Here is a 12,286-nt window from a genome sequence, read left to right as displayed (position 1 = left end):
CGGGGGGCAGTGTGATGCTCTTGTCCAGGCTGTCCCCGCCGCTCCCGCTGCCGCTCGCTCCACACTCCGCCATTTTGACTGTGCTCGGCCAGCCTCATCAGCCATGGAGATATATGCGCATATATTTGACTGCTAAACGCCTCCCGCGCATAGATTATGCTAATGAGCGTTCGGGCCGGCCCTCGCCCCTCCCGCCGCGGCGGTGGCGGCTGGAGGGCCGGCTCAGGCAGGCGGGCGCGGGTCCCCCAGACCGGACCGCGACGCAGCTCAACACAAAACCTCTGGGCTGTCGTCGTCTTTGTTGTTCCTTCACTGAGTTGGCCGGATGCTGACCTCAAATGATATGAGCTAGTGCAGAGGGGGCACCTGGGGTTTGGAGACCACCAGGGTAATCGGTTTCTTTAGTGACTGCGGTTGTGAGCCTGGCACCTGCACGTGAAGACGCTTGGGACCCACCAGCTTGGTTCCCTAGGAGTGCAGGACCGTGGGTGTTAAAAACCCTATGCAAACAGGGGGAGTTGGGGACCCCGCCCTCTAGAAGCCTTTCTCACGCCGCCCGGAGTAGGAGCTACCCTTGCAGCTGGGCGAGATGTGTGAATGATGGTGAGATCCTCAGAAAGTGCAGGGGAAAGCCGAGCGGCCTTCCTGGAGGAGGCCGTTTTCTGGCAAAATAGGGAGTCTGTGGGAGTTTGCAGGGAACAAGCTGAGAAAGTTTCCATGTGATGTTGGGGACAGGCTTCCAGGGCTAGTCTCTGGGAAGGCGTGGAGGCTCTTCTTAAGGGGCGTGTACCCCTCAAAGGCAGTGGGCACTTTGCAAAAGAGCCCAGTGTTGGAAGCATGCCGAGGGTCCGCGGTGGCTTTGGCACCTGCCTCCTAGGTGACCCTGGGCCAGTTACTCTGAGTCTCTGGACCTCAGCCTCGGTCTGAGCATGCCACCAGCTGCCTGACCAGGTCAGCCTGACCAGGAGGTACGCCCACGAGAACAGCGATTGCCCCCGCTAAGTTCAATGATGTGCCTGCCGTACAAGCAATAAACGTGAGGGGTGTGAGAGGGGCTTCCCATCCCGTGCTCACCACTCCCAGGGCTCAGCAGGGACCCCAGAGGCCACTAGCAGTACTGGCCTGGAAGGGGCGCTATGGACCTCCGCTGCAGAGTGGACAGAAAGGGATGGAAGGCAGGGCAAAGAGAGGTGCCAAGCAGAAACGAGGGAGGGCAAGTCTGGGTACCTCTGGGTCCCTGCAGACTCAACCAACACCCCGGGCCTGCCTAAAAATAGGTGCCCTTTCTGAGACCAGGGCCTGCCCTTGGCAGGTTCATTGCCAGCACTGCCTGTTTCAGCCTTGGTGAGCGGTCCACCTGCAGGAAGGCAGGGCAGCTGGCCACCTGTGGGCCAGCCGAGAAAGTTACCCCGGGAGCTTGTCCCAGGACAGGGCCGCCGGGCAGGGAGGACCGTGGCGGGGCAAACACCTTCTGTGTGTTTGGCCCAGCTACACCCTTTTTGCTGCAGCAAGAGGTCTGCTGCAGGCTGTGGCTTTTGGGTTGCTCTCAGCTGGACAGAGCTGGACATTCCTGTCACTGCGCCACCACCCCCACCTGCAGGGAGCTATAGTGAGCGGTCTAGGGCGGGAACCCAGGTTCCCCACCATGTCCCCTCCTACTGCACACGGCGGACCTGATGTGTTCCGTGAGGCCTTCTCCCTTCCGGCCTGCCTCTCCCCTGCTTCCCTGCCTCTCACTCACTTTCTCCCCGCAAGCCCGTTTCTCCCCGGCCTCCTGACCTGACCCCTCACCCCTCATTTCCACCTTCTGCTCCGCCCCCTCCCTCCCTCCCTGCCTGTCACTTCTGCGTCCTCCCTCCGGGCTTCTCCTCTGCCTGCCCTCCTCCCTCCCCGCTCCCTTCAGCAGAAGCCCAGCCCTCCTTCTTGTGTCCAGGGGGTCGCTGGCGAGGGCGCTGCCCACCCGTGGCTGCGGGCCGTGGTAGTCCCCACTCCCCGTCATCCCTGCAGACCCGCCTGCCCGGTGGCCACCGAGGACACGTGTGAGGCGCACGAGACAGACAGCGGAGGGGGCTGAACTAGTCGGATTTTATTAGAAGTCTTTAGAGCAGTCCCGTGGCTCCCACGTGACTGAGATTCAAATTCTGAGTACAGAGTTGTGGCCACGCGCACCCACCCACACGGGAATCCTTTAAGGATCGTGGTGGAGACCCCCAGCCGCCCCACACAGCCCCGGTGTGAGCCCCGACCAGACAGCACGGCATCCCCAGGGGCTTTGCGCCCACGGCTCTGCCCTGTCCTTCCACGCCCATCCAGGCTGACACTGTCGTTCCTACGAGGATACACCTTGAGTTCCGCCTTCACAAAAGGCAAATGTGCCCACGGCACGGCCTGCGCCAGGCCCACTGGCCTGGCAGCACCGGATCTGAAGAAAGCCCTCTACGCATGGGGCGCCGGCTGGCCGAGCCCCGCCGCCTACAAATATCATAGAACCCCGGCAGTGGGGACTTCCCAGAAGTCACTTGCTGAAATGCAAACACAGAGCAACCCCATGGGGTCAGACATTTGGCAGAAGATGGGCCCTAAATGACAAGGACACTGCACGCACATTCTCTGAGAATGACCCTCCTGCTGGCCCGCCAGCCTGGAGAGAGAGCCTTCCGGAGAAGGGGCCAGTCCAAGCCAGGGGCGGCACGGACGACGGGGAGGCCCTTCCCTCTGCCAGAGGAACGCGCTGGCCCTCTGGTCCTCCGGGCAGGGCTGCCGCCCGCGGGTCACCACGGCCGCCAGAGGCCACAGGCGGGCTGGCGCGCAGAAGCGGCGGCGGCGGCCTTGGCCGGGGCGGGCGCGGGCGCGGAGCCTACGGCCATCTCCAGGATGTCGGCCTTCTCCAGCTTGGAGTTGGGCTGGTGGCGCGCGAACTCCTGCTCTAGCAGCAGCTTCAGCTGCTCGATGCTGCTGTTGATGCGGTCGCGGCGCATCTTCTCCACCACCGGCTTCCGCAGCTGCGGGCGGGAGGAGGGGGCGTCAGCGGGGCCGCGCCAGCGCGGGGGCCGCAGGGGCCGCGGCCGCGCACTTACTCGGTTTTTCTCTTTGGGGCTGAGCAGCTCCACGGCCACGGTGCTGGGGGCCATGCCTGGCGCGGGGAGAGGCGAGGAGGCGAGGAAGCAGGGAGCGGAGCGGGCGCGTCCCGTGCTGGCGCGGGCCCCGGCCCCTATATAGGCGCGGGCGGCGGGCTGGCGCCTGGGGCCCGGGCGCCGCGGCCGTTCCCACACTCCGCGGCCAATGGCGGCGCGGGCCGCACAAAGGCGCCGGCCCATTAGCGCACGCTAAATTGCCTGTGAATTGGCGCGGGCACAATGGGCGCTCCCCGAGGAGCAGGTGGGCCGCGCGGCACAATGTCCGGGCTGTGGGAACGCGCTCGCCCTCATTAGCATCCCGGGGCCTGATGCTGGGAGCCCCGCGCCTCAATATGCTGCCTTTTCCCAGGCCGCGGGGACAAGGGTGGTTTCCCTCCCTCCCCCTCTTCTCTCCCTTCTCCCCCCCTCCCCAGCGACTCCCCGCTGCTGGCTGGCAGAGGCCAGGAGCCCAGATAAGGGGAAGCTTTAGAATGCACAAGTGCGGGCGGCTTCCAGGAGGGTGGGCACCGTCCCTGACAGGCGAGGGGGACGGAGGAAGCCGCACTTTTCCTGAACAGACACAGTCACCTCCCTCTGCACAGGTGGAAGAGGGGCCCAGGCTCTCAGGATCAGACCTACTGGCACATGTGGCAAGTCTCCCCAGGCTGTCACCTGGGACACGTGACTTCAGAGCTAGAAAATGGGCTGCCACGCCTCCCTGGCTGGGCCGTGGGTAGCTTCAGGGAGCCGGAGTACCGAAACGCCCAGCATGGAGCCCGGCACCTAGGCGGTCCCCCCAGGAGCTGCACTCCCTCCTCCCTGGAGCAGTTCAGCAGACTGTGGCAACTGGGGTGCTCTGAATCAGCAGGTGGCCTCCAGGGTCCCACCCCACCCCCATCTGGATGGGAGTCTGACCGTGGCTGTCCACGGAGCACGGGAGGGCGCGTGGCTGCGGGCGTGCTCTGTACAGGTGTGTGGTCACTGCTCCTGCGTGACTCGGGGGAAGCCTTGGCTGCATGCTACCCTCTGCACTGCCTTAGGAGCGCTTGTAGGGCTTGCTGTCCCTAGGCATTTTGCCAGTGCTGAGGAAGGGGGTGCCAGGTGGCAGACATGAGGCTCCTGCCTGGAGCCCACACGAACGCTGTACCTGCTCAGACCCCCTGGAGGAACCGCTGATCCCGGTACTTGGTCAGCCCAGCTGAGGGCCAGCCGCTGCTTGGGGGGCCACCAACCCCACCCTGGGTCTCTAGGGGAGGGCTTGTTGGGAGCACCCCTCCACCCAAAACAATCACTTTACTTTGATTCTCTGCAGCCAGGAATCCAGTTCTGCAGGGACTGCGGGAGGGGGTGGGGCTGGGAGTACCTTCTAGGGGCAAGGCGGGACCCAGCAAGGTCCAAAGAGGAGGCAGGGCTTCAGCCCGGGGAGCCAGCGGCTGGCATCAGGGTGCGTGAGCCAGAGTCTAAACCCAGGAGCACAGTTCCCTGGACGGCAGCCACGTCCGAGCGCAGCTGGGAATTGCAGGGCCTTAACAAGGGTCTTGGCAGTGACTCACAGCTATGAGTGGCCTGCTTGGTGGACCTGCTCAAGAGGTTCGCAGCACAAGGAGCCTTTGGGGACCTGGAGATGGGCCCAACCGGGAAGCAGGAGGATGGTGTCAGGACGGCCAGGGCAGGCTTGGCTTGGAGCCAGCACAGGGCAGCCCCAAGAGCCTGCTGGTCACCCACTGGGATGGATTAGGCTGGGGAGCTCCCGGGGGGGAACCTATAGGTGACTTTGGAAGGGAGTGGAGGGCAGCCCCATTCACCCCTTGGCACCCGCTCTACCCCCAGAGCACCTCTCTTGAAGGGGAAACAGGCCCCAGGCTGGCTTTGGGAGGTGGGTGACCCTGAGCCCTGGGATCCTCTCGAGCAGGTGGACCCCCCACCACAGATATCCGGCCCGATCAGGTTTGATGCAAAAGGGCAGAGGGCACCCAGGCAAACTGGGATGGGCGTGCTGGAGACATGTGCTCTGCCCTCTGCTCCACAGCCCTGGCTGGCACTGCCAGGGGCACCCGGTGACGCTCAGTGGAGCCATTTTTGCACCAAAAGTGGGGCTTGCGATGGGCGACCGGCACGTTTTGGTGGGTCCCTCGCCTGCCTATGGACTCCCTGGGGGTGGACTGTCGGGGGGAGGGCAGGATGGCTTAGTTGCCTGTGTCCCCGTCGCCCACACCCTGCCAGCCCGGCACCTGGCGCCAAGGAGGAGCTTGGCCAAGGAAGAGGGAATGCGGGGACGAGGGGCGTGTGCTCAACTGCCTCGCTGCGGGCAGCGGGGGCCCCAGGGCTCTGCCCGGAACTGAGGGCAGCGCGCGGGCCGGGCCCGGCCCCCTGTCCCCCACCCCGCCAGCTTCAGAGGGGCAGTTGGCCACCTCCCCCAAGCCAGCTCTCGGCCCAAGGGAGACACGTGGCAGAGACGTGGTCCAGGCCCTACCCCACCCCACCCCAGCTGCACGCCCACCCGCAGTGGGCCAGGGTGGAGGTGAGGGTGGCGGGTGGGCCGTGGGAGGCTGACTCCTCCCGCCTTCCTCCCCTCCCCCCTCCCCCTGGACAGTAGCAGCTTTGATCCAATTTTGAGTTGTGGGAAATATGAAATGAATGGTGTTAAATCTCAGCCCGGCCGGATGAAAGGCTTGATCCCTCCCCGAGTGCGGGCCAGATGGCAGCGCGGCCTCCGAGGCACACGCCTGGCCTTTGTGGGCCGCTTAGCACTGCGAATGGGGCCAAAGTGTGGGAAAGTCGCTGGGCTCCTGGCTCACACGTCCGTCCGACGTGAGTGGCCCAGCAGCCTGGGGGGGCTGCGGAGGAGGGAGGAGGCGGGAAGAGCCCAGGGCCTCTCCTGGCTGGCAGGCTTAGAGCGGAAGCATCCCAGAGCGTGGAGGGGGCTCGGACCCTCCGCTTTGGCTGCCCCCAGCAGCTGGGGGGAGGGCGGGGAGAGTTCGTCCTGCCCCCACCCTGGAGAGCTCGGTAAGTCTAGGGTGGGGTGAGGTGTCTAGAAGCAGCCGATGAGGCAAGGTGCCTGCTGCGGATGTGGGGCTCCAGGCCAAACCGACGAGCTGGGTATGATTTATGCTAGAATTCAGGGATCTAGGACCACAACCCGTTTCTGTTTTCTTTTAAGAATTATTTATTTATTTATCTTTGGCTGTGTTGGGTCTTCGTTGCCGCACGCAGGCTTTCTCTAGTTGCGGCAAGCGGGGGCTACTCTTCGTGGCGGTGCGCGGGCTTCTCATCGCGATGGTTTCTCTTGTTGCGGAGCACGGGCTCTAGGCGTGCGGGCTCAGTAGTTGTGGCTCGTGGGCTCTAGCGCACAGGCTCAGTAGTTTTGGCGCAGGGGCTTTGTTGCTCCGCGGCATGTGGGATCTTCCCGGACCAGGGCTCGAACCCGTGTCCCCTGCACTGGCAGGCGGATTCCTAACCCCTGCGCCACCAGGGAAGCCCCATAACCCATTTCTAAATAACGCACACCCCAACTCCACCCCTCCCAGGCTGACTGCAAAGCAAAGGGCACCATGATGGGGGCGGTGCTCCAGGGGCATTTGCTCCCCGTGACAAGGGAGGTCTTCTCATAGGGATGGTGCAGCTGCTGTGGTAAACAGTGTGGTAGTTCCTCCAAAATTAAATGTAGAATTACCATGTGACATGGCAATTCCACTTGTGCTCTGTACCCAAGAGAATTGAAAGCAGGGCCTCAAAGAGACCCTTGTATATCCATGTTCACAGAAACATCATTCACAATCACCAAGAGGTAAAAACAACATGTGTCCATCAACAGATGAATGGATAAGTGAAATGTGGCCCATCCCTATGACAGAATGTTATTCAGCGTTAAAAAGGAAGGTGATTCTGACACCTGCTCCAACGCGGATGGACCCTGAGGACACGGTGCCGAGTGAGATGAGCCAGCCAGAAAGGACACGTCCTACACGATCCCACTTCTGTGACGTCCCCGGAGGAGTCTCACTCACAGAGACAGAAAGGAGGAGGGTGGGGCCGGGGCTGGGGGGCGGTGGGCAGTGAGCGTCTCACGGGGGCAGAGTGTCGGTTTGGGAAGATGAGGAAGTTCTGGAGACGATGGTGGTGATGTTTGTACAGCAGCGCGCCTGTGCTTAATGCCACTGAGCTGTGCACTTATCAATAATTAAGGTTATTTTATGTTATGTGTATTTTACCACAATTAAAAAGAAATTTAAAAAGGAGGACTCCTTGGAGAAAAGCCACACACGCCCTCCCACCCCGCCCCCATCCAGCCCCAAGTGACCCTGCCCTGGACCTCCCAGTGCCCTGCAGGCTGGACTGGTGTGGAAGGGACACTGCTGTGCCCACTGGCCTCTGCCGCCTCCGCCTCAGCCCGGGGCCAGATCCCCTGGAGCAGGTTGTGCCATCCACAGGGTTCTGTGAAGTCCCAGGCTGTCCACAACCTGGGTGTTTCTGGTCCCAGGAGGGTTTCCTTCTTGGGGTGTGGGGAGTGGGCAGGCTGGCCTTCTGGGAGAAAAGAGACCGTGACAACCCACTGTGACACCGCCATGTGCCACCACAAGGACCCCAGGCTGTGCACAGACCAGAGACTGGTGCCCCCTGGGGTGGTTCTGTGCCATGGCTCTCGCCCCGGGCCCATCCAAACTCAGTGCTGTGCCCCTCTCCTGCCCTCCAGTGGCTCCCAGCGGGGCCCCCGGCCAGCCCTCCATCACCAGCTGGTCCACCTGTGGTGGCCACTGAAAGAGCACCCAGGACAGCAGGAAGGCGCCCGGCTCGGGTCCCCAGGCGTGAAGGGGCAAGGCTGGACTGGGTGCCACTCACAGTTGCCCCCAGCCAGGCAGGCCCCTGGGAGCACTGGAGAGGCGGTGGCTATAGGTTGCTGAGTTTGTCCGGGGGTGGGGAGGGGGTTTGGGGTCTCTCCTTGGGGATCCAGGCGGGAGCTGGATTGGGGTAAGATTCCCAGTTTCTGAGCATCTACTAAGCACCAGGCAGGGAACAGGAATCTGCCTTCTTAGAACTGCCCTGTGAGGGGAGTGTCCCTGCCCCATTTCACAGATAGGAACCAGAGAGTTTTTGAGCATTTATTATTATTATCACGTAGTAGGAAGGGCTAAGAGCTCTGGTGTATTTCCCAGGCTAGAGCTGCCTGGGGACCAGGCAGTATTATTACTTCCTTTTTCCAAGAGCCCCCAGGCACCGAGAGGTTGCTGAGGCCGCTTGGAGGGTGAGGGTGGGAGCTGGGACTTGGACCCGCGGAGATGGGATGGGGGAGGGGAAGGGGCGCAGCGCCTGGGGTGTGGGCCTGGGGCGCTGGCGTGAGTGGAGCCTGCCCCGGAGAGTGAAGCGGGGAGGGGTGGCATGCGTCTCCCCCGTGGCACGCAGGAGCAGCCGCATTGATCCCTCCATCCCCGGTCGGACTCTTGCTCCAGATGGCGGGTGGCCAGGACCGTGGACAAAGGGCGGCCGCTCCCAGTCGGCCTGCGAGCCCCGCAGGCGGAGGGTCCAGAGTGTGGGAACCTCCGGCTGCGTGGCCGCTCTGGGGGAGGGGTGCTCTGGGGGGTGGGAGGAAACCCGGCCCTCCACTCCCCAGCCCCCTTCTGCCCTAGCTCCCTGCGCCCCCCAGAACCAGACCAAAGAAGTGGATGCGAGAGGGGGCTCTTTCCTCCCTCCCAGCTGCGGGACTCTTCCCTTCCCTTCCCTTCCCTGGGGCAGCGGACACCTGGGCACACCTGGGCTGAGAGGGGACTGAGGGCTGGACCCTGCCCTGGGGGGTGGACGGGGGCTGAACTTGGGGCTGGGGAGACCTTGCACGTAGGAGGTCACTTTGGGGGTGTAGTTAGCCCACCATGGAGTTACATCGAAGACTGAGTGTCCACCTGACATTGGCAGAGAGATGGAGGGAACCTCCCGAATGCCGACATTTTGGGGGCCAGAAACTTGGTTAGTTTTTCTCATGTCTGCTTTCTCCAGATTTTCTTGAAGGAGTGTCTACTGTTTGTATAATTTCTAAAAAGGCATATTTAGGCTCCCACAGGGGCCCCAGGGAACAGGGGGGCGTCTTGGGGAAGGCTTGAGACGCTGACGTTTTTCAGAAGAGCCCTGGATGTAGGGCGATGAAGGGAAAGGCAGGGTGGCCAAGGGAGGGCTTCCTGGAGGAGGTGATGCCCAAGGAGGTCCTTGAAGGGAGCCTGGGTGTGTCCCAGGTGAGGAATTCTGGGAAGCTTTATCCAGGTAAAGAGAATGGTGGGACACAGACCTGGGGGTGAGCAGAAGCTGGCACCAGAAGTGTCCAGGAACGGCTGGAAGGGGCTCCCCTGCGTGTGTGCCTGTGCACGCGTGCCCTTGCATGCGTGCCTGTGAATGCACACCCGTGCCTGGGCTCTGGAGGTAAAGGGCCTGGCACTGCCCCCCGGCCCCTCAGCTTGGCCCGCTTTCCTTGGCGGGTCAACGCGTGGACACACCTCAGGCGTCCTCTCCTCCCTGCCCACTGCCCAGCGTTAGAGGCCCCGACGGGAGGGGTCCTGAGTTGGGCGGAGCGCTGCTCTGGGCACCCCTCCTGCAGTAGGTGGACCCTGGGCCCCGGGTGGGTGTGAGGAAGACCCTGTCTGTCAGCAGCCCCTCTCCTGCACTGTGTAGGGGTCAGTGCCCTGCCCAGTGCGGCACCATGGCTCATCCAGGCCTCCAGCAACGGTCAGAGGCAGGAAGGATTACCCCTGTTTCACGGGGGAAACCGAGGAAGCTGAGGTGTTGAGCGTGCAATAGCCTGCCCAAAGGCCTGTGGCCGCGGACTGCCACCACCCTACCTGGGAGTGGGCTGTGGTCCTGGGCCACATGGTGGGTCAGTCAGCCCCAGAGCCCAGAAGCGGGCTGGGGGTTCAGGGTGGCCGGGGAGGGGCCTTCCCTCCAGCACGGCCCTCCGTGCTCAGGACCAGCCCCTCCTCCCCAGGGTTATGCTGGACCCAAGAGGGGGACTTGGAGTCCAGTGATGGTGGGTGGGGGGACGCTTACACACAGCGGGAACCTGAGGCGCCGAGGAAGGGGGACAGGGGCCAGATGCCTTCTCCTGCCCCTCGGCCTGGAGCCCCCATAAAGGAGCCAGGCTGCAGAGGGGTGGCCCCCAGACCTCTCCCCAGGGCAGCTGGGGCTGCAGACAGCTTCGCAGCTGAGTCTGGGTGCTGCTGGGTGGGGGGTTCCTGGTGGCAGAGCCCATTCAGCCCCAGGACAGAGAGCGGGCTGTAGGGGGTGATTTGGGGGAGGGGGGTGGTCTGCCATCCTGTCTCCACATCTCCTCTGTCAGGGGTTGGGCATCTTATCATCCTATGGGTGGACACCAGTCAGCCCTCGAGGCGGGGCTGCCCCCAGCTCACAAGGCACTAACGTAAAGCTGGTATTTACTGAGCGCCTGCTGCACGCCGAGCCCCAGAGGAGGGGCTTTGTGTCTGGAAAGCAGCTCTGGGATTGAATGATGATCATTAACTTGTGCGTCGTACAGATGAGGAAACTGAAGCTTCGAAAGCGGAGGGGACTGGCCCAAGGCCACAGAGTGAGCCCGGCAGCTGGGGCCCTGCAGCTCTTCTAGCCCACGGGTCAGAGGAGGTGGATGCTCCAGGGGCAGAGGCAGGGGCGGGCAGCTTTGTCTTCTGCGCTCGCCTCCTCTCTACCCACCCCTTAGCTCCTGCCTAGTTTTTCTCTCGCGCCCTAAGGCCCCAGAGCCCCTGCCTGGGCCCGCCTCCGGGGGTCAGACCCTGCAGAGGCTGCCTAAGCTCCGAGTTTTCCAGGCTGGGCCCCCATCCAAAGCGGGGTGGTTTCCAGGTTGCCACTGGGAGCAAAACCAGTGCCCGTGATGGCGCCTCACCCTGGGTGCTGAGTGGGACCAAGAAGCCCTTCCCTTGGTTGGTTGACTCCGCAGCTGGCTCCCAGTTTCTGGGGTCTGTGCTGCCCCCGCTGTGTAGACACAGATCGTCCTCACTGAGGAAAGTTTCCCTCCCTCCGACATTTCAGTGCTGCACTGCCTGGAGCTGGGTCTCAGGGGAGGAGGGACTGGGCGGGATGGGCACAGGGGGTGTCCAGGTTGAGGCTGGGCTCTGCCCCTGGCTTTCTGTGGCCTCAGTTTACCTGTGTAGCATGGGCTTTCCCTGCTAAGACCACCTGAGGGAGGGACTGGCTCCAGGTTGCTGGAGATGACTGAGGATGGCCAAAGCGGGGCTGGGGCATTGCTGGGCGCCCTGGCCCAGAAGGAGCCCCCACTGCTGGGGCTGATCACGTGGGCTGCCTGTGGCTCTTGCCTGAAGTATGGCCAGTGCACCGGGTCAGGGGCACGGAGTCATGGGACAGGGCCCTCCGTGCCCCAGGCCCACGCAGCAGCCTCTCACTCTGCAGCGGGAGCCGCTGCGGGCTCCGAGCCGGAGGGATGCTCAGGAAGGCTTGTGTGCAGGTGCCCAGGAGGTAGGGCTGGGCTGGGGCTGCGTATGTCCGTTTCTGCGGCTTGCCTGGCCCGGGTCTGGCCAGCTGGGGGGTCAGGTCACAAACCTGATGACTCGATCAGGTTCTGTGATTCAGGGGGCTTGGACCCTTCCCCCGAAGCTGCCCTCGGATGGCTGCCCAGCTTCCCCCACCCCCTTCTCTCATCTCACCGAGGTCAGGCTCTACCCTGGGACCTGACTGTGGGGTTGGGGCAGGGTGTCTGTAGATCTGAGGGACCCCTGCCCTCCAAGGCGGGGTGGGGGGTGGGGACGGTGGTTAGCCAGTTTCTGCAGTCCTGTCAAGTCTCCAGGCCAGACTTGGGGACCCCCGCTTTTGGGGACCAAACCAGGCCCCAGGTTCCCAGAAGGGCTGCACTCCAGACTCGGCAGACATGGGCATAGACCCCAGGCTCGTTCAAACCCCCGCTTCCCGGGCCTCGGTCTCCCAGGTGTAAAGCAGGGGCTGGGGCGGTGGGTACAGGGACGCGTAGAGGTGGGCGGTGGGAAAGCGCGGGAGCCGCGCGTCTCACGGGCGCCTCCGGATTAGGGGCCGCGCGGGCCCACGTGGCCGCGCCCCGCCCCCTCCCCGCGAGGCCGGGGCAGGGCCGGGTCGCTGTCCCCAGCTGGTTAAAAACCCCGCGGTGTCAGAGAGCAGCTCGTTCCCAACCTCTGAAAGGCAGACAAGCCCTT

General features: G+C 63.5%; 1 protein-coding gene across 1 annotated transcript; it reads right to left on the bottom strand.

Annotated features, from left to right (window-relative positions):
- Positions 1-2,771: 2,771 nt before the first annotated feature.
- HES5 (hes family bHLH transcription factor 5) lies at positions 2,772-3,131 on the bottom strand. The gene is made up of 2 exons (XM_024760284.1): positions 3,078-3,131; positions 2,772-3,002 (listed from the first exon to the last, which is right to left on the bottom strand). Exons 1-2 carry the CDS (start codon positions 3,129-3,131, stop codon positions 2,772-2,774), a joined length of 285 nt encoding a protein of 94 aa, XP_024616052.1.
- Positions 3,132-12,286: the final 9,155 nt, after the last annotated feature.

This window comes from Neophocaena asiaeorientalis, unplaced genomic scaffold, assembly GCF_003031525.2.
Source record: "Neophocaena asiaeorientalis asiaeorientalis breed wild unplaced genomic scaffold, Neophocaena_asiaeorientalis_V1.1 scaffold489, whole genome shotgun sequence".
NCBI classification, from domain to species: Eukaryota; Metazoa; Chordata; class Mammalia; order Artiodactyla; family Phocoenidae; genus Neophocaena; species Neophocaena asiaeorientalis.
Note: the sequence above shows the minus strand (reverse complement) of the source record. Positions and strands in the feature narration are given on the sequence as shown.

Coding starts and splice junctions, on each gene's coding strand:
- HES5 (XM_024760284.1), bottom strand. CDS start 3,131: ATGGCCCCCAGCACCGTGGCCGTGGAGCTGCTCAGCCCCAAAGAGAAA. Junction 3,003..3,077: donor GCCCCAAAGAGAAAAACCGA/GTAAGTGCGCGG, acceptor TCCCGCCCGCAG/CTGCGGAAGCCGGTGGTGGA.